Raw genomic sequence first — 24,885 nt, 5'->3', positions numbered from 1 at the left:
TGCCTCATCGAAAGCATCCTCAATATTTAGGAAATCACCCAAGCAAAAACTACGTTTAAGCGAGTGCTTTGTTGAAAACATATACAACTTTGTGCAAAAGAGTCACTGTGGGTATCCCAAATTGGATGGCATGTGAGTTCACATAAATAAGCATGTCAGCCAGACGAACATCACAGGTGTTATAATCGATAATGGGTTTCAAGCAATTCAGAAAGAACGAGGTAATCAGACAAATCTGGAACTTATTCCTTCTTTATACAACGCACGCACCTGTTCTAGGTTCTATTGAGTAATTTCATGCCATGAAAATATCCAACAGAAAACTACAAGAGTTCAAAACATGTTTGAAATACTCAAATCCCTCTGGAGAAAAATAGGGCAAAGCCCCATTTGCTCCTGGAAATTTCAAGTGAGCAGAGCTTTTTAGTGCTCACTAAATCGATTCTATAGATACAATCCGCGGGGAAGAAGCTAGAGATTTGTAGCTATACAAAAGACTGGTTTATCCGAAGATATTTTGAACTTGAACAGATCAGAGTTCCATTCAGGAATACCTCTTGCGGTCCGCACAGACCGCAAAGGACAAGCTTATTTTTTAAGCAATAGTTATGGTATACCACAATGGAGGGCGTTGTAGTAACAAAACCACAAGAAAACTCTCTTGGAGTGGCAATGAAAGCGAGTCATCCAATTGGTCGCAACCAATTAGTACAGGTTCCCTAGTTTGCTGAGTAGGGACGCCTGAATACGCAAAGTTTGCGAAGGAAAACTCAAATGTGCAAAGAAGGTCAAATGGAGACTCATCATCTGACACATGCCAACTCATGACAAATTCTGCTCATGCAGTGCAGTTCTATGTTAAGTTATCCATGAACTGTATTACCAAAGCATTCCATCAAACTGAAACCTCTCAAATTAAAATTTGAGCTACTTCACATGATATAATCATCGTAGCAATACTGCCGAATATCAGCGAAAAGAAGCTGAAGACAATAGCTTGCTTGAAGGCATCCATAAGGAAAGATTGAACATACTGGTAACGCTATTCTGAAAGCATGCTCGAGGAACCACACTTAATTTATAATGAAAGAAGCAAAACTGGGTTCACAAGGTAACCTATACAGAAGTTACCCTACGAAAATGAACTTTTTGAAGCAGAGCCACTAGGACTACACACGCTTTTTACGCTGAAAATTCCAGTGATATGTTGAACAATAAGTTCGAGCGAGTATCGTCCTGCTTCAGTCCGACTAAGGTTACGAACGATGACGAAATTTCATCCGCAATCCGTATACTTGATTTCCATCCGTCAAGCATCGCACGCATCAGTCTAATCCGTACTGTTGGAAAACCATCATAATCTGCCATAACTCGTTTCTCTTCACTGAATCGCAGCATTGAAATTATTAAACAGATGATGAGTCTGCAAGTTGTACTCCCGAAATTTATCGTGAAACTGTCGCAGAGTAAATATCTGATCCGTCGTTGATCGGCCATCACCAATAACCCGGTTGATATTCGCCGATGAAGGACTCCTCAATCGGGATCAGCCTGTGAAACAGACTTCAGGAAAGTTGTGTACACTGAATTGAGAAGTGTTATTCTTCTGTAATTTGAGCACTGCAGTCGATGCCGTTTTTTGTATAGAGAGCAAATTACACCATCCAATCAACTAGCAAGCAGTACTTCCTATTTCCATATCCTCAAATACGAGTTGTAAGAGTTGATACAGCTGCTCACTACCGTGCTTGAGAGGCTTGTCCTTCTTAGCAGTCTTGCTCTTCTTTAGTCATCTAATGACTTTCTTGACCTTGTCTAGCGTTGGAGGTTCCACACTCCACAGCCTGTCTATCGTCGATGATTTGAGTTCTGTCTGACGCTCTTCTATTACCACCGTCCAACAATTATTCCTCGAAGTGCTCTCTTCCCTTGGTAGCCACCATTGTTTTGTCTGTCATCAAGTTTCCAGCACGGTAGTTGCACATGACGGAAGAAGGCGCTGTTTTTCTCCGCACGCTATTGACAGTTTTGTAAAACCTCTGCATATCATTCTGTTCCATGCCATCTCGCGCCTGAGCAATTACATTTTCTTCATGCTCTTTCTTCTTTTCGCGGTAGATTCGTTTTCGGCTACTCTTGCTTCCAAATATCGCTCCCTGCTCTGTCAGGTCACCGACATCAGCATCCGACTTTTTATTAAGGAGAAACATCAGAGAACACCAATATGGATGCTACAACGGCCATCTTGGATCCCAACTCACGTTTTCAAGAGCACTAATAAACAAATGTGCCTGATTTGGATAATCTGACTCTTTTTGCTAGAGAGCAAAGCCAGGATAAACAATTGCAGCTTGATTCAATGCTTCATACGTAAATTTTTTGCCTCTAAAGTTTGTATGCTAAATTGAAATGGGATTTATTGACGTTTCACCTTAAGGACAAGGTATTTGGAGTACATTGCTCAAAATTTCTAGAGCACCGTTTTTAGAACCGTTGAACGGATTTGGATTAAAATGCATCACGCTGTTGACAACCACTGAACAATTAGCGTGATGCATTTTTATCCAAATCCGTTCAACGGTTCTAAAAAAGGGTGCTCTAGAAATTTTGAGCTATGTACTGCAAATACCTTGTCCTTAAACAACACAGCAAAAAAGGGCTTGATTTGCTTCAGCATGTCACAATTCTCAAATGTAACCTCATTTTATATTACAAAATATGCTATTTTGTTGATTTTTTATTGCAAGTCATTAAGGCGAAACTGGAAGCATTCTCATTTTTTTGGTTTTTAATTTTTTTTATTAAATAACGAAGCAATATTTTCAAAATCGGTTTTCGTGCACATGTAGAGTATGGATCAAGGTATCTTCTGAATTTTTTTGAGGTGGAAAATGTTTTCCATTTTTGCAGAAACCATTTTTTAGTGAAATTTTGTTTTGAAATTATGTCCATTTTAAGTTAGGTCCGATATCTGCCATACAATATACAACCCAGTCCAGAGAAAAGAATTCCGGAGCAATTCGCGAATAGGGCGTAACTAACAAAGCAATAACATTGCAAAAACAACAACCGATCTTTTCTGATACAATTTCAATTCCTATCTAGGAATTATTCAGAGTAATTCAACATTAACAAGCTTAAATGACACAATTCTGACACATTTTCTTGATTTTCTAATTAAACAGCACGAATTTGTTAATTTTTTGCACTAAAAATTGCATTTATTTTATTAAGCCCGAATTGATGCCCGATAATGTCAAATACTATGCGGCTTGAATCGATATCAATTTCAGAATCGCCTTTTACTATTCGCCTTGTTTTTGATTTTGACAGGATTTCGCCGTGTTTATGTTTTGATTTCAGATTCGCCTTTCACTATCGCCGTGTTTACGTTGTGATTTCAGTTTCAGTTACTTTTGTAAACAAATACACCAGGAGTGGAAGCCCTAATTCTTGTTTTGTTTGGTGCGACACAGAATGGAATTACGCCTTCCACTTAACTCGTGATTTTCAATAGTTAGAAAAGTGATATCAAGGAAATTTTGTGAGTATTTAGTAGGAAAATTTAGCACATTTTCACTCTTATAATCACTTAAATTGTGTACATTTTGTCAGTTACGACCTTTTCGCGAATTTCTCCGGAATTGTTGGATAAAAGAGATACAAAATAAAAAAAACAAAGAAGGCGCGGAATTTATCCTTTGTCTCCACTTGTAGAGATAATAACATGATGAATTTGGCAAATATTAATTGTTGAGACATTGTCATTATTGTTTCGAGATGATTGAAATTTAATTGAGAGAGCCAGCCTCTTAATGTTGCATGCAAGTAATAGTAGTTGATCTACAATGCTTAAGCTATTGATTGTTAATACGCAATATATTGCATAAATCATGTATTTTGATGTTTATCAGTAAATTTAAATACTGATTGTATCAAAAAATCGTTTGTGTGCTTAATGATTCCCAGTCAAAAATCTTCCAACCCGTAACGTGAGTAGATCACCTCAGAACGGTGCGTTCGGTGTAAGATTTACCACATCAAGTTTTAATCTTGCTATTTTCCTGCCTAAATGCTCCCATGATTACAACTTGATGTGTTTTTTTTTAATGTTAGAGTTTTATTTTTATGTTTTGACTTTTACTTCAAACGATTTCTGTTATTTTTTTCCCCTTCAAACTTGTGTATGTTTTTTTTGCATACTAATATACTGTACAATGTAAGTTCATTCAACAGTTCTGTAAACCCAAGTGTAAACCATCCATCAAATGTCAACTGCGCTCTAGACTATCTAATAGAACTCCTCATAACAACCCCACCCTACTAATACAAAATCCTTTTCCTTAACGTCTATGGAGCATAATTTGGATGCCCTGTATCTTCTCACGTTGACGTTAAACTAACATTCCTACCGTTTTCTAGCGATTGTTAGGATGTAACCAGGTATACAATGTGATGCTTGTTTCGACCAACTCTCACACGTAGAAAAAAAGTCGTTAATCCCAAACGTTATTTTAGCAACACTTGTTACGGGTATAAATATTTGTTACATTAATAAGACAGAATAATTGTTTAATGTGTTCAAAGTTTAATATTCGTGCGATCTTTGTGTACATGTTAATATTCCCCTTGTATTAATTAACATTTATAGGGTTCTGGTAGAATAGAGGCCCATGAAGTGCAATCCTACTGCGATTGCCAACATTCAGGCCACTTCGGGCCACGATTAAGTACTAGAGACGTAAACCTTTCCCTGGCACAGACTTTAAGTCATAGAACTCTAGTGATGAAACCCGAAACGGGATGCCCAATTAGGATTAGTTCTCATAGACAAAACCAAGCTATGAACACAGCAATAAAAACTGTGAACTAAAAGGCGAACTGCCAACTAAAACACATTCCAGGATGACTGATGGACCTTGAAAAATTATGAAACCTCGTCATCCTGCGATCGGAAGGTGTTATGCATCTGGATAACAGAGCACATTTATGTCTGTGTTGTCCTGTGTCTATTTGTGATGTCTTTTATTTGTACATTTGTAAGGTTCTATGTGTCGTGTTATATTGATGCTTTGTAATAATTAATTTCTACCGCAACTACCAAATAGCATGAAGATAGCTCATTCTGTGCTCATTGAGCTTTCAATCATGCATACAAGTGAATTGACATCAACTACCGAATAGCATGAAGATAGCTCATTCTGTGCTCATTGAGCTTTCGATCATGCATACAAGTGAAATTGACATCAAATGTTTTCTTACTATTTATTATTAAAGTCTACAATAAGTTGTGTATAGCTCTATAACAAAGTTTCAATCAAATTGTTAATCCGTCATATTGATACCATACAAAGCCAATGATGTCGTCTAAGTTGTTGTCCAACGTTTGTCGAGCTTAACTTCCATGTTCACCCCAGTCGAAAGTGCAATTCAGTCACAAGCATGTGACTCCATTAGCATCAATCATTCTTCAATTTATGTGCAAACATTAGTTTTCTTCGCTTTTCACATTCCTAGCGTGAACAAACATATACATTTCTAGATATGTACAACAAACACATTTTCGACCAGCTGCTGGTCTCGAGCGATTGCTTTTCAATTCGTAGCTGAAAACCTCTAGGTATACCTAATCTAGTGTATGTGATTTCCCATAGCCGTCGATTCCAATCGTTTTCCGATTAGACCCAAATAGTGTGTTGGGTCAATGTTCTAAATTTCACCAGGTTAGGCCCATCGGGAAAAGTGGTGTTTGTGATATGATAATTCTGAAGTAGTAGTCGTGTCATGTCAACTTCGGCAAGCCGAAATCGCACGAAGTTGCCGAAGGTGACGTCACATTCCAGAAGCTGCGAACAAATTTTCTGGCGAACGTGACGTCGCGATCAGCTGATCGGTTTGTTTACATATTTTTATCGACAAATACAGGCAAACATATACGTTCACCCGGACCTGTGAATAATTGACATCGGTGTTGGGTCTTGTCAAGCTCAGAACAGAAACACGTTTGTAGGTAGGTAGCTATATGCTGAATAATTGTGATGAGCTCAACAATCAAGATCGGTTCAAGTTCGACCCTCAATAGGTCCTCGTCCTCAGCTGACGACGAGGTGATGATGTCATAATCGAGAACGGCACTCACTCACCTCCAGCAGCTAAAAGGAATATCGCGCTGTTGTACAGCAGTGACGTTGGATGGTGGCACCAATCACCATCACCTTCGCCTTCGGAAAAAAGGTGAACCACGCTCATGAACGAAAACCCCGTTAGTGTGATTGGAACGGGGAGAAACTCATTGAAATATGATGAATGAATTTTGAAGTGGTATCCATTAAGCTGCCAACGGCGCGTGCCAGTCCAAAGATTAAGTCTCCGGCCACCATACCATCGCATCGGTACCTCTCACTGATGGTTGTGATGTTTATCGAATCAGTCGTGGACGGTTTTGGGCGAAATTTGAATACAACCCAAATGCAATTTTGTTTAATCTAAGGGGGAATCGAAAAAGTGGTTCCGAATCGTTGACTGGCTCCTGCTGCTGGTAGTGGCGCTTCAGGCTTTACAACGTGATTCATGTTAAGAGATGACTCATCAACAAGTTATACATGCATATTAGGATACTTTATTAGGCGTGAAGTCTTGACACTGGACTGTTACCGTTTTAGACTTAAGATAAACATTGTACTTTGATTATTCTTCAAATTACTAGGTAACTTTCTGAATTATTTACTTCAAAAACAAAATAGTATCATCACTGATGTTTTAGCAGTTATGATTGAAGAGTATGATCTACACAAATATGTACATGCAAACACAGTTTTCCAAACTTTGAAAAAAAAAAAAACAAGTATAAAGTATATTATTCTCAGTCAAAAGTAGTGGCAGGCCATTCGTTTGTCTCTAGCAAGCAATCAAATGTAATCTGTAATGCATACCTTCTTTCTTCTTCGTTCCCTAGTGAATTTTCTCATTCCCCGACTCAACCGCAGACAATAAGTTAAGAGTATCATTGACATGGCATGTAGCTTACACTTACACTGTTATTCCACATTTCAAGTCCTATATTGCTACCGACCGGCCCTCGTCTTTCTCGCATCTAACAAGTAAACGTGATAAATTAACACCTTTATCGTTGCCGACTTTGAAGTTTTATACGAACGCTGGTTGATTTATTCAGTTAGATGCATATTATTGCTCTCCAGAGTACTTACGCACGTGCCACACGTGTTTTATCTGTAGGCGGGCTTTCTTTTGTTCTTGTGCGCAATCACTCTATTCCCAGTTTTAGACACTAAACATGATTCGGGGCCTATACAGTCGAAGCATTATTAACGAGCGCGTATTCAGCAGCAACAGCAGAGCTCCTGGGTTCGATTTCCGGAACAGATTAGGACCATTTAGTAATAGAAACTTCTTAGGTTTTCCTGAAAGTAGAGAATCTTCATGACTGTCGCTTGATTGCTCTACCACAGTAATCACAGTAGTAGTGTTCAAAGAGAAAACTTAGCTGGACCAAGTATTGGAACGGCATTCTAAGGAGACCAACTAGAATCTTTAAATGCCGAAGCTCATGATGTATTGGTCACACGTTCACTTCATTAGCGGATGGTCATACATTCGATTCCCTGCACTTGAATTTTTTCGTCAGTTGCCCTTCTCCCCGACACTGACCCTCTTCTGAGCCCTAAAGGTCCTAAAGTGAACTATGGGAACTATTGATGATCTTCCTCGAGACATCTAAGGCGCTGTCCATAAACTACGTAGACTCATTTTGGGCAATCTTAGAACCATCTATCTGTCTGTCTGTCCTTCTGTCTGTAATGCTTGCATGCAAGTTGGTAAAAGTGCTTGGTATTGAGATGATGACCAAGGGTAGAGGGTTAGGGTAGAGCGTATGGTAGAGGGTAGGGTAGAGGGTTAGGATAGAGGGTTAGGGTAGAGGGCAGGGTAGAGGGCTAGGGTAGAGGATAGGGTAGAGAGCTAAGGTAGAGGGTAGGGTAGAGGGTACGGTAGAGGGTTAGGGTAGAGGTAGGGTAGATGGCTAGGGTAGAGGGTAGAGTAGAGGGTTAGGGTAGAGGGTAGGGTAAAGGGCTAGGGTAGAGGGTAGGGTAGAGGGTAGGGTAGAGGTTAGGGTAGAGGGTTAGGGTAGAGGGTTAGGGTAGAGGGTAGGGTAGAGGGTTAGGGTAGAGGGTAGGGTAGGGGGTTAGGGTAAAGAGTAGGGTCGAGGGTAGGGTAGAGGGCTAAGGTAGAGGGTAGGGTAGAGGGTTAGGGTAGAGGGTAGGGTAGAGGGTTAGGGTAGAGGGTAGGGAAGAGGGTAGGGTAGAGGGTAGGATAGAGGGTTAGGGTAGAGGGTAGGGTAGAGGGTAGAGTAGAGGGTAGGGTAGAGGGTTAGGGTAGAGGGCTAGGGTAGAGGGTTGGGTAGAGGGCTAAGGTAGAGGGTAGGGTAGAGGGTAGGGTAGAGGGTAGGGTAGAGGGTTAGGGTAGAGGGTAGGGTAGAGGGTTAGGGTAGAGGGTAGGGTAGAGGGTTAGGGTAGAGTGCAGGGTAGAGGGCTAGGGTAGAGGATAGGGTAGAGAGCTAAGGTAGAGGGTAGGGTAGAGGGTACGGTAGAGGGTACGGTAGAGGGTACGGTAGAGGGTTAGGGTAGAGGGTAGGGTAGAGGGTTAGGGTAGAGGGCTAGGGCAAAGGCTAGGGTAGAGGGTTAGGGTAGAGGGTAGGGTAGAGGGTAGGGTAGAGGGTAAGGGTAGAGTAGAGGGTTAGGGTAGAGGGTTAGGGTAGAAGGTAAGGGTGTCTGTGCTAGAACTCTAACGGACCCGGATACTTGGACATCGGTAAACGGCAACTCATAAATGGACCCAGTCACACATCAATATCATCATGTTCAACATTATATACAGCAAAAACAGAAAATCGAATTGAATAATGTTCCGTTTAATGCCAACTATATGTTTGCATCCTATGATAGATACGTATTTCGACCTCAACTGTAAGGTCATCTCCAGTATTTCGTACTTGACGAGTCGAGTTCCGAAAACTGCAAGTAGACGTACTACCTCAGAAACATCTACAATAGGCCTGTCCACCTTTTCAAAAATTTTCTCTGATTCTCAAGTCCACCCCCACATTTTTATTGGCATCCTAAAAGAAGTAACTAGACAAAATTTCAGCCAAATCCATTGAAATTAAGAGGTGCATCAAAAAAATTTTGTGTTTTTCGACTATTTTTGAACTTCAAAAAATCATAACTACACTAAAACTTGTCAAAACTTAATTCTTTCGGCAGAAATTGAAAGCTATACTTGTTTGCTACAACTTCTCCGAACAACATGTGCCAATAAAATTGAAGGAAACATGTGTAATTATCATCTAAGCCGAAAGAGAGATACAGTGGTTTTTCGATTTTGTCACGGTTCTATTTAATCACGCTCCATTATATCACTCTCGATTCTAGCACGGTATTTTTTTCGATTATATCACGTTATGATAATCGAGAGAAAGCACATATTCCAAACAAGGCAAGACAAATGAATCGTCATGAAGTATGATACTTTCACATTAGTAGAGTAAGGCGGATCAAAAGTTCGCACCTAACAGTCTCTACAACATAACTATTGAACAAAAAGTAGATATTATCGTTTTTTTTTTGTTCTTCGCTTATTTTATAAATGTTTCCTCACCTATAAATTAGGATTTTTTTCTGTCCAGCGCCATTAAAGTTATCAAAAGAGATACATCTTGAACAAAACGCATAAAAAAATCAAATATCCTACAAATTTGTTGTATGTAGTATGTTGATGATATATAACTGCAAACTTATCACAAAATTGCTTCAAAATTGTGTAATTACATTGATGATCTCGATTCAGAAATGTGCGAACTTTTCATATGGTTGTGGATGATAGAGCATTCTTTATTTCTTATTTGGAGCAGGATGAAGCTCAATTATCGGATGCCGCCTTTTAACGCTTTTAAAATATCCACCAAATAAACAGAATGTATACATACTATAGTGCAACTTTAACTGAATTAAAATTTCAGCTTTACGCAGCATAAAGCTTGCCAGATATATGTATAGGAAGTTTCAAATCTCGTTTCCGGATCGAGTTCGGTCTGAATTTAGTTATTTTTGACAAAACTGTTACGGTCCTATCTGGCTTAGGATAGCGCAACATCACTCTATAATTCAGATTCAACGGATGATCAAATTTGTATATTACGCGTATTTTCTTGAAATGCTGCCTAGATATATAACAATTCATGCAACGTGTTGAAAAATTATGCTTTTTAAAGCACAAGTAGCACACTTATACATCGGGACTTTCCGAGTTTAATGAATATAATGAGAGCTGTGAAAATCGAGTGTTGATACAAGTTGCATACATATAACATTTTTAACGATACAAACGTTTAAATGTTAAATCAAGCACACCAAACGTCATCGTTTCCCAAAATCTTACCGTGGAAACACCGGCTGTGGATCAAATAATTGCATTTTATTCATCATGAACCGAAATGAGTTGCATTATGAACAATTATGCACTTGATTGTTATTATGCGTAGAAGGAGGTCGTTGGGTGGCAAGCATAAAATGTATGTATATAGTTTCTAGATAAAAAATCATTACAAGAATAATACTAGTTATAATAATAATAATAAGCATAAAGGCATAAGACTTGATGTTTTGTTCGCTTTTTGTAAGCATTTTTTGGTATGTGAGTGTCTGCCGATTAAAAAATACGTTAGAAAAAAAATGTTTCAATTATATCACGCTCCAATATATCACGCGAAATTTTTTTTCATTCGTGATATAATCGAAAAAGTACTGTAGATGGTTCTTGAAAAAGTGAATGTTCATGGTGAGGGCTCGGGTTCAGTTTGGCTTTCTATTCCGCAGAATTATCACCTGTTCTGTGGCTTAGTTGGTTAAAGCACCGGTCTAGCGAATACGGGGTCGTGGGTTCGAATCCCACCAGAACGCGATTTTTTTCAAAAAATCATCCCTCAATTTGTCAATTAGCAACATTCTGTGTCTTCTAACTACAAGTTTTTCTGTACGGCAACATATTCTCCAATGTTTTTTGATTATTTACTTCTTTGACAACAATGCTGTAGGAGTTGACCAAAAATTACTAAAATTCGCGAAAGCCAAATGTGTCCTAAAAACTAGATTTTCGGGTGCAATCACGCTTTGGCGCGCAAAAAGTGGCATCGCGTCAGCACTGATATGATAGCCAACACCTGTCATCACAACAGCCAACACCTGTCAAACAACAAGGAAGCAAAGCTACTACGTTCAGTAGAATTTCGCGCCACAGCGTGATTGCCTCCAAAAAGCTAGTTTTTAGGCCACATTTGGCTTTCCCGAATTTTAGTAATTTTTGCTCAACTCCTACAGCATTGGTGTCAAAGATCAAACTTATTACGTACAGTATCGGACAATAAAAATGCACCAAAGCCGTTTACCCATACAAACTAATCAACTTTGGATTGCCATATCTCAGTTATGTCTCAACCGATTGTTTTCATTTTTCTGTGACGAACTACAAAACATTTCAATTTTCAAAAACTATTGAAAAAGTTCAGTGATAACTATTGATACAAAAGTTTCAGATAGATTGAATTTTGACAATAAAAATGCACCAAGACAAAAACATGTGTTGCCGAAAATGCTGAAGTCAGATAGCTATAGTGTCTTCAGCAAATTTATTGGTCATCACACAAGAAACATATTTGCTGAAGACACTATAGTGATTTGACTTCTGCTTTTATGGTTACATATTTTTTTTGTCTTGGTGCATTTTTATTGTCAAAATTCAACCTATCTGTAACTTTTGTATCAATAGTTATCACTGAACTTTTTCAATAGTTTTTGAAAATTGAAGTGTTTTGTAGTTCGTCACAGAGAAATGAAAACAATCGGTTGAGACATAACTGAGATATGGCAATCCAAAGTTGACTAGTTTGTATGGGAAAACGGCTTTGGTGCATTTTTATTGTCCGATACTGTATATTAGGGCGTTCCAGAACGAAATCTATCAAAAAATCAACTTTTTAAGGTTCTTCTGATCACAAATGTGATAATTACACATGTTTCCTTCAATTTTATTGGCACACGTCGTTTGGAGAAGTTGTAGCAAACAAATTTAGCTTTCTTTTTCTGCCAAAAGAATTATGTATTGATAAGTTTAAGTGTAGTTATGATTTTTTGAAGTTCAAAAATAGTCGAAAAACACAAAATTGATTTGATGCACCTTTTAATTTCAATGGATTTGGCTGAAATTTTGACCAGTTACTTCTTTTAGGATGCCAATCAAAATATGGGGGTGGACTTGAGAATCAGTAAACATTTTTGAAAAGGTGGACAGGCCTAATCTACAAGGACATATGAGAAATGTTTGATAGCTTTCAGCTTTCATTCATTTTTTTCCGATCTTTAGATCTTTAGATCTCTTCTTGAAGATACATGTCTCTTTCTTTTAGCTTCAGGTTCTGTATAGCAGCGTGTTCTTTTCTGTTCGCGGAAATTACTTTTTTTGTTATCTGTCCAGAAGTGATCTTTGAGCTTCATGCTCCATTGGGAATTGGCTTTTCTAAAACTTTGGGGCTTGAAATGGCAGTGACATAAGACAATGAAATTTCCTGAATTTTCAAGGTTTTTTTTCCGGAAGAATTTCTAAAGATTTATAATTTAACAGACATTTTTTTATATCAATAAAACATTTAAGGGAAAATGCTCATAATCTATCCAATAAATTTCAACAAATCGCTGAATTCTGCCGATAACTTTGCAATCTTTGCAATCTTCGTCGAAAACAAAACAAGAATCGGCTAAGGATCTTTCCGATATTTTAGTTAGTTAGTACTGAAACTTTTGTTTTTATTTATTTTCCGTACATAATTCCACTTTAGTTGAAAAATATCCAGTGAACGTCTGGGTCCACCTATTTCTTATACTTCCCATTGAATTTTAATTCCCTTAAGGGCGAACGGAACGGTCGAGGAAATATCCGCCATTGCTCTTATGCTACTAAGATGGTAATCTTAGATTCTACTGCATATTTTGCAACAAAAACTTTTCATTTTGTATGCTCACTTGCAGTGCATATGCTGATTGTTTTTCTGCATCTTCAGTGCGATAGAAATCGAGATTACCATCTTCAGAATCGCGAGGCAAATTGATACGGAAAATAACACGGCGTCCCGTGTCACCTCAAATTCCATTTTTTAAGAAAAAAATAGAACATTTGTATCGGAAGTCTAGAACCCAAATGTGACAAGGAGTCGCATTTCATTTGAAGGGGTCTGGTAGACTGAAATCGTTTTAGATATGACTAAATGCAAAAATTATCAAAGGAAATAACGTTTTTGAAAGCCCCTGGAATACTTCTGGTAGCCCCTGGAACCTCCTCAATCTCTTTGAACACCTCTGGAACGCTCTTGAAATTTCTGGATCGCTTCTGAATCCCCTTGGAACACCCTAAAGATGCCTTAAAAACCCCTGGAACGTACCTGAAACCCTCTAGAGCACTCCTGAAATATCAGTGAAACGCCCTTGAAACCCCTTGAAATGCATGATTAGGAAAGGTGTAAAATAAAATCTGGCAGTCATGCTAACAGTGTGCGTTATGTCAGTGTTCAACAATCGGATCACAGATGCATAATGGTAATGTGTTAAAAAATATATTTTAAATATCTTCCGTTCCGATAAATAGTTCAATGTTCTTTCGAGATTTCTAAGAGTTGTTCCTAGGATTTCTACTAGAGTTTCTTCGCGGGGTCGCTGATGGAGTTTCTGTCGGCATAGGCGCCAACTTCTGACGTAGTTGGAGGGGTGGTGTGGGTGAGCTCTTCAAAATTAGACAAATTGCTCCTTTTTTAAATTTAATGTATTGCGACATTTGCACCCATTTAGACTCGGCCCAAATTCGTTTTTATCACTGTCGAATTACGCATACGACATCACAGCGGCTAACGTGCGTAAACGTTCGCTTGAGTTCATGACAGAGTCGCGTCTTCTGCTGCACAAGAGTTAAACGAAATAAGTCAAATTATCACAAAAGTCGCAAAGTGTACACTGAAGATACTGTTCGTATGTTTTTCATAGTTTACATCTTGAATCAGTTATTTTTATTTTTTTTTCATCATTTCATAGTTCTCATATGGTGTTCATACATTGAAAAGCGAAATCCATAAGACTTATCGTATGAAAAATCTCATAAGAAGCTTCGTATGAAAATCATAAGATGTGTTATGAAACTCCATTGCTAAACCACAACAAAAGTTTTTATTGGATCTTAACACTTCAATTCCCGAAGCGTCGATGGGCGTATGAGTAAAGAACGCACTCGCCAACCTTGACGATTCCAGGTTGCGATTTTTTTAAAATTTATGCAAAATATTTCATAAAAATATGTATGATAATCATAAGACATAGTTTCAATTTTTATACGCTATCGGTATGATTTTCATACGTTAGTGTTATGAAATTTATACAGTAACAGTATGACAATAATAGTTGGCGCTTTGAATCCAAAGTCATAGTTCGTAACTATGATTTTCGCAAGAAATTCTTGTGGCAAAAAAACATAGTTGATTCGTATGATTTTCGGAGTTGCATTATCCTCAGTGTAGAAAGCCTAAGTTAAAATACACGCAAATAAAAATAAAAACAAAAGTCGAAACAATTATGAGAAACTTGATACTTTCTATCATATTTCTGATATTTCTCTCGGATTTCCTCGCAGGACTTCGCATATAGTTCATCCTGGGATTTCTCTTAGCAGTTTTCAGAATTACTCCTCGAATTTTCTAAAAATCCTCCCGGAATTACTCCCAGAAGTTATCCGTGATGTACAAGTTTTTTTCAGCATTTCTGCTGAAGTTTCTCTGGAAAGCAGTTTCCAATAAGTTTTTGTGTAGTTTCTCGTCAGGCTACTTCCAATATTTCTCCGGGATTTTTTTTCAGGAATTTCAGGGAATATTAATCTCAAAAGGAGCATCCTGAATCTCGGGACAATTTCTGGTAGGACTTACCGGGTTCCAAAAAAAGCTTTATAAATAATCCCGTGAAAGCTGTAAAAATAACATCAGGTCGATCATTGCAAGAAATGCGGTAAAAAACTACGAGAAAAAGTTTACAGAAGTCACGTGAAGATCTGCATGAGAAATATCAGCAAACGTTCCAGCAGAAGGAAGCAGTCCGGAAAAAATAGGAGAAAGTCCAGGGTGAATTTAGAAAAAAATGAGAGGAATCCCACAACCAAAAACGAAAGCAATTTGCAGAGAAAAATCCCCGGAGAAACCGAAGAGAAATCTCAAAAACCCCAAGAACCTTTAAAAAATATACCAGATCCTGTATAAATGCAGGGAGAAACCAAACCAAAAAGCTGTAGAAGAAAACTCATGAAGAAATTCCAGGAGAAGCTTTGGAAGAAATCCCAGGAGGAACTCCTGCAGAAAATTCCTGAAAAACACCTTAAAAATATTGGAGAAGGTCTATCAGAAATCCCAGGAATATCTTCTGTGGCAACTCTGGAAGAAATCCCGGGAAGATCTCCAAGGGAAGTCGCAAGAAGAACACCGGAAGAGTCGCGTAAATCTAAAAAAAAAACCCTGAGAGAAACCCAAAGAGAAGCTCCGCGATAACATTTGCAATATATCGTTACAGATCTCTAGATGAATTATGGTAGAAACCCCACGAAAATTTCATCGGAGGAATACCGCAAGGGACTCGGGGAGCAATACTGGGTAAACTTCTAGAAGATATTCCACAGCGACATTCTATAGGATCCTCGTGAATAATTTCGAGAATAATGGGTCGGAATTCAGGAATCCTGGAACATTGACAAGGAAAAATCTCGGAAGGTTCACAAGGAAGAATCTCAGAAAGACTAGTTTTAATCTTAGAAAACTGATGGTAGGAATCCGGAGAATCTTCGTTAGAAATTTTAAAAGGACTACAAAAAAATGGCGCTAAACAATAGGAAAGGAATCTCGTGAGAAATCTTGGGATGCATTCCAAGAGGTATTTCTAAAGAAGTTCTGACGGAATTCTTTGAAAAATCATTGTGGCGGGATTACTAGATGGATTTTATCATCCATGTTCATCCGCATCCACATGGAATTTTCAGTATGTTATCTGAATCGTCGGCTTGCCTGAAAATATGCTAGATTTCTGTAATTAGAGAATTCGTATTTGAATCGTAATATTTCTTAGTTTTCAGAAGGTCATTGACCTACCACAAAGTCTCGCACAAGCCGTTCGGGCTCGTTTAGCTCACCTGTTACTGTGGTTCCCTCCCGACTGACAGACAAGTCAGACAGGCGACATAACGTGGCGTCACGCCACAGCAAACCACACCATCATAATCGTCGCATTAGGCTCCAGGTTGGTACGGATTCAACCTACCGAACCAACCAAACCGGGACCACAGGAAAGCAGAAATTCATCAGGAAAGTCGTCAACTTAATGAAACTACCGACGGACGAGTACGGTGACTGCAGTTCCTGCCAAAGAAATCAAGTGGTCGGGCGGAAGCGCTGGAGCTCATCGCACCAACGTCCAGGGGGAGTGTTGTCAGTCTGTCATACAAACAGCATTTGCATGTTTTTAAAGTTTATGGCGAAATTCCTTTTTGATTTTTGGGATTTTGGCGCAGCTCGTCCACATTTTTAGCACGGTCTATAAATGATCAATAAGTGGCATTCTCTGAATGTAAACCAGACGACCTCGGCCATAATCATCGAGAAAGAGAAAAAGGTATTTACTGAAATCGCTCCCGATGAGGAATCTTGAAAAACTAGTTTTTTGCTGTTTGTTGATGCATAGCACTTTCCGACTGATCTTGCCGGATGCTGTTCAGATGCAAATTTGTTCGTTGTCGCGTAAGTATTAGAAACTTCATCAATACAGTTGTGTATATGCACAAGTGAAAGTATGCATAGTTTATTCTATAAGACTCTGAAGCCACTTATCGTCAAGTATGTCTTTGAAAACGACGGTATAACCTCGACCTCCAATGTAATTATCTGATTCATTCACTCACTTCACACTTGGAGCCCATGCACCACCGACAACAATAAAGAAGTGACATACCGGAAAGTACACAACGTTAAGTTATAAAATGTCCACCACTGCTCCTTCAGCATATGAGCTACGTTAAAGCGCACAATGAGTAGCAGTAAATCGTTGGAGAGGCAGGAAGTGGAAGAAAGATCAACGCTCATTAAAATTCATCAAAATCAAGTCGAAGACAGTAAAGATCATGCCCGGTGAGAGGAATTTATGATACACCATTATGACGTTGTGTTGTGGGCAGTGTTGAAAAATTCATTTCGTCAAATCTAAATTCAATCACCTACAGCTCATTTTAGAAGCTGAACCTGAGAATATGGTACATGAAAAACTTGTGCGGCTAGACCAGTTCTGCAAGAAAGTCACGGAAAAACTGCTATTTTTTGAATATTTAAGGTAAATGTCACGGGCTACCTTCGAAAAATGCCAAATGATATTCACCGTGAATATCATTTGGCATTTTTCACAGGTAGTCCGTGACATTTACCTTAAATATTCGAAAAAATAGCAGTTTTTCCGTGACTTTCTTGCAGAACTGGTCTAGCCGCACAAGTTTTTCATATACCATATTCTCAGGTTTAGCTTCTAAAACTGTAGTTGATTGAATTTAGATTTGACGGAATGAAATTTTCAGCACTGGTTGTGGGTGACGACGATGGAGCTATGGAGTTTATGGTTCAGTTACCATAGCAGCGTTAAGATCTTATGTGCTCGTGGGTTACACTGCTACCTATCTACCACCTATTGAACAGCGTGTAAAGCGATAAAAGGAAATTAAAAACAACAATAGGTTAATTACCCCATCTCAGCCACCAGTATGCCCTGTGCGAGCTCTACAGAAAGTCCAGGAAAATCTGTCCAAACCGGCTTTGAAACGGCGACGAGTTGGGGCGATGGGTAATAATAGCTGGTGCGAGGGGGCGTGCTACATTTCGCAATAGTATAAAGTTAACCATTAAACAATCCATTTGCCGCGGCATTAGAACAACCGCGTCCCGGAAGGCAAGGGGAAAGATGTCATCGAGTATAGTCATAAATTAATTGCGGGAAACAAAGAAGCAATGACTTACGACAATTGAAAGAAGAATCAACGTTGGGCTCTACTCATTGTGTTTCTTTTTGATATGCTGAAGAAACGGGTTGTAAGATGGTCAGTAGAAAACTTGGAACATTAGTATACTGTCCATATCACAGTAATCAGAGCCACTTTTTGAATACCGTAAAACGGGGTATCTTTGATAAAGTTTTGAGAACAATTCACTCAATTCGGCTTTTCCCTGTCCCATATATTCATTAAGACCAGCTAGGTCAGATGAATAAATTAATAATAAATAAATAAATAATAGCTTTGATAGTGTGACAGGCATTGTATTGTTTATCTTATAACTATGATTTCTTCAATCAGTTAAGGAAAAGGCAAACGGAGAGCAAAACTATACATATGAAAGTTTATCATAGACGTATTTTCATTAAAACCTAGTTTATATACATGTACAAAAAATAAAAATTGTTGATATTTTTGTCATTTGTCAACCCCATCTAACAATTTGCAATATGACTTCGTTTCAACGATTTTTTCAATAAATGGACTCTTATTCATCATAGTAGATTTCAAACCTGGCCTTGAATCTCTTAACGAATTGTGTTTTTACGAAATGGAAGCAATTTTGTAAAATGAGACACAAATCTCCATCCAGCTTTTTACGCTTGATGAGGGGTGATTCTTTTTGACGGATCTTGCCGACAGTCCATGCAGCAACACAGTAGTCGAAAATTTCAGTTCATTGCTCCCGAATTGTCAAACATTTTCACCATGAACTTTTCCGGCTAGTAAATAACATTTGTTTCGTTTTAGATTTGTGATCGTTGCCCGCCACCTTAAACTGTAGACTCCTGGTTCACTTTTACCGCCGAGGCTTCGTAAGACGACGAAAAACAATGGATTACGATTAAAGTATTTTATTACGACATTCCTATCGTTCATATGGCCCTAATTAGTGTATGGTATCAGTGCGGGGGCCGTGATGATGCTGTCTGGTGCCTTGCTGCTGCCCGATCGTCCCAGTCCCAACTTTGCCGGAATTGCACGAGTTGTAATATGCAGAACACCTTCACTTTGTCCTCATGATCTTGGTGTGGTTTCGCTTCACTGACTAGGGTTACACGCGGGATTCCCAGCTGTTCTGTTTGGCACGGAGTCACTCTGCGAATCTGGAATACCTTCGCTTCCTATTTGAGCAGGTTCTCTTCCGAAACATGGACTTTTCTTCAATTTCCGTCTGTAGCTACGGATTTACTCCTCTTTGTCACCGGGTTGTGGGTCGTATAGGTGTCCGTATAGGATTACATCGGGAATTCTCACCGAGGATAGCTTCACGAATTTCCACAGATAATTGCTCCAGGAAGTCCCACTAAGGGAATCGGGAGGGAATTCCTGCACCAATCCCTGATTAGACTTCCTGGGGAAATCATCGGTTGGACTTTCTGGGGGAGTTCCCGGAGGGAATTACTGGATAAATCTCCGGTCGAATATCATGGGAAATATCTGGTGGGAATTCCAGATGGAATCTCCATAGCGAACTTCTGAAGGAATCTGAAATTCCCACTGAACTAGTTTACTATATTTCCAAGACTATTTCCTTCCTAGAAACCTTAAGTAGTTTCCCTTGCGGAATTCTAAAGCAGATCATTCCGAGAATTCTGTGGTATTTTTTTCCAATCCTTATGAACCAATAGAACCTCAAACAATTTAACATCTGGAGGTAATCCCAAGAAGTAACTCCTAATGCTCCCGATCCGAAAGAATCTCCATGAAGAGGAGTAGAAATTTTCTGGAGTTTATTTTTGGGGCCTTTCCACCATTTCCATCCAAGAATCCTACTAAAAATTTCCCCACCAAATCCGTTCCGGGAATCTTCAAGCAATTCTTTCAATACTGCAACCATTTTTTAAGGATGCCGCATTGTATTTGTTTTGCTGGTAACAATGGTAACATCAGGTGAAAATTTTTGACAAATCTGGAGCAATTAACTGAAATTATCAGCAACTGTGATGCTGCAAGGGCTGTCGGCAAGATCCGTCAAAAATGAATCACCCCTCACTACAGCGTAAAAAGCTGGATACATCGATTAACGCCTAAAAGTATACAATGCCCTTGTAATTTATTGTAAATGAATCTGTGTTATTCAAAATTTGTTAATAAAACATTCAAAAACTACCCAAAAAAAAAACTCACCATGATTCATTTATTCATATGTTGATATACCGTTAAACAATTATTTTTACATACACTCCCGATCAAAAGTTTGGGGTCACCCCCTCAAAAACATGTAATTTTTTAAGCCCATATCTCCGCCAATTTGCGTCCGATTTCAAAACCCTAGGTTTCATTCAAAAGATAAGTCAAAGAAACTTTGAACATGATTTTAAAGAAACTTTTTCAAAAAAAAATGTATGTAAACTTAACGAAAAGTTGACAAATTTTCTAAAAAATGAATATAAACTTACGACAGTGTCGCTGGAAATTGGGTCGACCAAATTTTAAGATGAGAGAATTAAAATTGAACTATAGATGACGAAGATATCACCAAATCACTTTTCCATGTTTTACGATAGTGACCCCAAACTTTTGGCTTATTCATCATATTGAGGGGTGACCCCAAACTTTTGGTCGATGACATGAAGAGTTAATTTACTTAATAACTTTTTTCCTTGATTTTTTAGCCAAGTTAGGGTGACGAAGGGTATTATCGGCAGGTTTGTTCTCTTCGTCATGTGGGGTTTTTGTGGGCCGAATTGCCTGAAGTTTGGGCATATAACTCAGCTTGGTTGGGAAGGATTTGAGGCCAACTCTGAGATCTACAGGTTTCAAAAACCCCCTCATGACGAAGAGAACAAAACTGCCGAAAATACGTAAGTTCCCCTAGGTAAAAAGCAGTTGAAAGCTAATATAAAATAGGTTATATTACCGCTCTCATCTTAAAATTTGGTCGACCCCATTTCCAGCGACACTGCCGTAAGTTTATATTCATTTTTGTTTTAATTTGGCAATTTTGGGTCAAGTTTACATACATTTTTTTTTGAAAAAGTTTTTTTTAAACCATGTTCAAAGTTTCTTTGACGTATTATCTTTTGAATGAATGAAACCCAGGGTTTGGAAACTGGACGCAAATTAGCGGAGATATGGGCCTAAAAATAGGACATGTTTTTGAGGGAGTGACCCAAACTTTTGATCGGGAGTGTAGATAATGATTTTTGATAGCTAAATTCATTGTGTTTTTGACTCAATACTCCACAAACTTATTTTTATATGTAGAATTAAGTCGAAAAACAATGTTTTGATATGAAAATTTTATCTGATATGTTTCACACCTAATATTTCAGATTATTTTGATGTGTTTTTCAGGGCACTATCAAAGTTACCCCAAAATGAAAATCTGATTCCCGCTCATATGGAAAACTAAAAGTCGCCCAAAATATTTTAAATTTTCGAATCTATCAATTGCAATTAATAACTGATACCCCAGTACTAGTTTTAAACTGCCTATGATCGCATAACTATCCCAAATGAATAGGAAATCCAGCAAATATGGGACTGATATGCGATCACAGGCAGTAAAAATATAAAATGAGGGAAAATACTGCTACATGAAAAATATTTTAAAAATTCGCTGAAAAACTATCAAAGTTACCCCGTTTTACGGTACCTACTGAAAGTAGACCGACACTGATTAACACAAAAAATTCATATTTTTTAGATTTTTCCTAAAAAAAATATTATATTACTATATACTATCTTTTGTGTTTGTATGTTCTTGAAAATAATTCCAGGTTTCAATCGGCTTGAGCTTAACTCGTGTCTCTCATCAAATTCTCTCGAAAATGTTTTCGTATCCGAATAACAAAAATCGTGCCCACAATGAGATTCGAACCTGGAACATTGAATTGATTTTTTGCTGGTGTTGTAATTGTAATTGTAATTTGAAAGTTTATTTATACGATAGCCCAAATAGTGTACCAATTATGGCTTCGCCATAGTTGATTTTCACTTTTTGACGATGTAAATCAACAATAAAAAAAATTGTGAACAACAGATCACGTTCACAAAAGATAGATAGCACTCATTTAAACTCCACATTTTGCTAAAAGAGGGTAGAAATAAATCATTTTTCTTAAATTCCCATAAGAAATGCATGCAAATAGTGCGAAAAGGAACCGAAGTTAAAAAATGTAGCCATAACTGGTACAGGGTTCCTATCATTGACACACGCTGTAATAAATACTAAAAGTAGTTTTGGCTCCGTTTCTATATTTTTTTTTTTGTGCAGTATAGAAACTAAGCTATCTTTGAACATATTGATGGCATTCGTTGATCTTCTTGTTATTGTTGTACAGATAGTTTTCCTTAGATAGTGCCATAATTGGTACAGGCACCCTAGTTATTTTCTGTCCAACGTCGCAATGTCAAACGATTGTTTCATCAACGCTTACTACCAAAATAAGAAAGAACCTTTTTGAAGGCCATTATACCTATCTACAAACAAAAGGATGCATTTTTTTACAATCTGATCTGAACTTGAACTCACCTGAAAATTTTGTCGGCAGATGGTTCATCTTATTTTTCTGCTCAAAGGTTTCCATTGTAGTTTGCCTTGGCTGCCGGGAATACAGAAAGGTTTGCAGGCGGAATTGATCGTTTTGGTGCGTTCAGAACGCTCACTTGCCTGTATCTGCGCAAATGTCGACAGTTTGTTTATGTTTCGCGGCTGTCTGTCTATCTCAGCCACCACCACATACTGAAAATCCTTCGCAGCTCCGGTTCGCAATAATGACGGCGGCAATGCTCGAAAATATAACAGAAACACACCACAGATGTGTATTCTCGTTTCACGCTGAAGCGAGAAGCATCCACGTTAAATGCGCGCCACGTCGTCGTCGTCGCTAGGTTATCACTCTTATCATCACCAGTTAACTACACAAACGTTACCCTCGCTGGACCTGAACTTTTTCTCTTCACTTTAATTAGTATGCGGCGCGCGGTATGCAAATTCCCTCCGTGTGTATTTTATATGCAATTAATTCATTTTCACCAAGCACTTCCTGCCTTCATTCGATAACACACGCACACTGTAGGTAGGTACTCCTGCTGCAGGGCCACTGGACGAAGGAGAAACGCACTTTCGCTTTCGTCACCAACCAACCAAGTAACTAACTAACTAAACTAGCTAGCGAGCGCGCCTTGTTCAGCAACTTACGCCCTTGAGATTTTCACCGTGGCTTTTCTTTCCTTATCGGAAGGCAGCAGAACACCTCTCCTGGCAATGGGTATCGCCTCACGCGAAACGAACTAGAATGAATGAGTAGAAAAAAAAAAACAATTTTAGTAAGGGTTTTAAAAAGATTTAACACTAATCCCCTTCTATTTAATTTCATTAATAAGTGAATTTCAGCGCATCGTACTGCGAGCCAAACTGTACAAGGATAAGAACGGGAGCCATTTAAATTTTAAAACAAACTCAGACTCATGCACAGAATATGAAGCAAGCTTAAAAGAACTGGAACCAAATTAGAAAGCATTGAATGAACTACTCAGAAATGCTCCACGAGCTGAGCTGTTCTATGAGGGAATAATCGATTATCGCAATTTCGACACAAAACCCGAAAATGTTTAACTGGGCTAAGGCTAAACGAACACAACAGTGGGATCCCTTACTTATTACAATAAATAAATTAGAAGATAAAAAGGATTAACTGGTGCATATGTCTGAAAACATAAAAAATACTCCGGAAACCGCGAGGTTGCAAACATATCCTCGCAAAGGATCCTAAATAATCATTTCAACAGAATACCATTGACAACTGTGTCAGAAAATGGTGTTAGTGTTAACGAAATCAGGACGTATGGTCGATCATGAAATACTGAACGAAACGGTTGGATTTAACAGACAGGATCGATGGTGGAGAAACAAATATTAGTCCTGTTCAATGAAGTAGGTTGAACAATGTTGAAGTTGCTGTATCCTACTTTCACCTATTCGTCAACAAATGGGCAAGAGCAGGATGCAGCAACTTCAACAACGTTCAACCTACTCAATTGAAAAGGACTATTTACTGAGAAGAAAGTTGAATGGGCGATTGACTCATTGTGCGCCCTTCGAATCACCTCGTAGGGATGGAATACTACTACAAAAATGCTAGCCAATCTTTAAGTTACATTCCAGTAGAATGGCGATATGTTCGAGTGACTTTCATTCCCAAGGCCAAAAAAAGGATAAAACACTACCAAAATCCTTCAGGCCAATCAGCTGTTTAGTAGTCTCTACTGCCGCAAACTATGGAAAATATTATCGAAGAGCACATAAAATCACCATATGTTTGTTATTGATAAAACTGAACAAACACACCAGTTCGCATACCAAGAGAGTAAATAATCAGTAACAGTAACTTCCTGCTTCTCTTGCTATTGAGGGAACTTTTCATAATTCATCTCACAATTTAATAGCAACGGTTATGATAAAACGTGTTTTCAATAAATGTGCTGCTGTTTGTTGATTGGTTTAATAAAATTTTAGTCAAAAGGAAGATACCAGAAAAATTTTGGAAACTCCTCTATATGTGTTGGAACAATGAAAGGATGCCCACAAGGAATCAAATGTTAAATGTTACAAAAAGAAACAACTGTTCTATAACAAAGTTAAATTAAAAGACATAGACATATCTTTAAAACTGTTATTTTCAGGTAATCAAAGGTTTTATCAGAGATTAAACACAAGCCGACTGAGTTCGTTGGTGGTCACATAGCTACTCATATATATCT

General features: G+C 38.3%; 1 protein-coding gene across 1 annotated transcript in view; it reads right to left on the bottom strand.

Annotated features, from left to right (window-relative positions):
• Nucleotides 1-24,885, bottom strand: part of LOC109411464 (rho GTPase-activating protein 68F) — a 114,427-nt gene that overhangs the window by 77,889 nt on the left and 11,653 nt on the right. Inside the window, exon 2 of the mRNA XM_029870196.2 lies at nt 22,655-23,415. Within this exon, the coding sequence (XP_029726056.1) occupies nt 22,655-22,709 (55 nt within the window). The 5' untranslated portion in view covers nt 22,710-23,415. The remainder of the gene's footprint in view (nt 1-22,654; nt 23,416-24,885) is intronic.

Source organism: Aedes albopictus, chromosome 2 (assembly GCF_035046485.1).
Source record: "Aedes albopictus strain Foshan chromosome 2, AalbF5, whole genome shotgun sequence".
NCBI lineage: Eukaryota > Metazoa > Arthropoda > Insecta > Diptera > Culicidae > Aedes > Aedes albopictus.
This window is presented reverse-complemented; position numbering and strand designations above follow the sequence as displayed.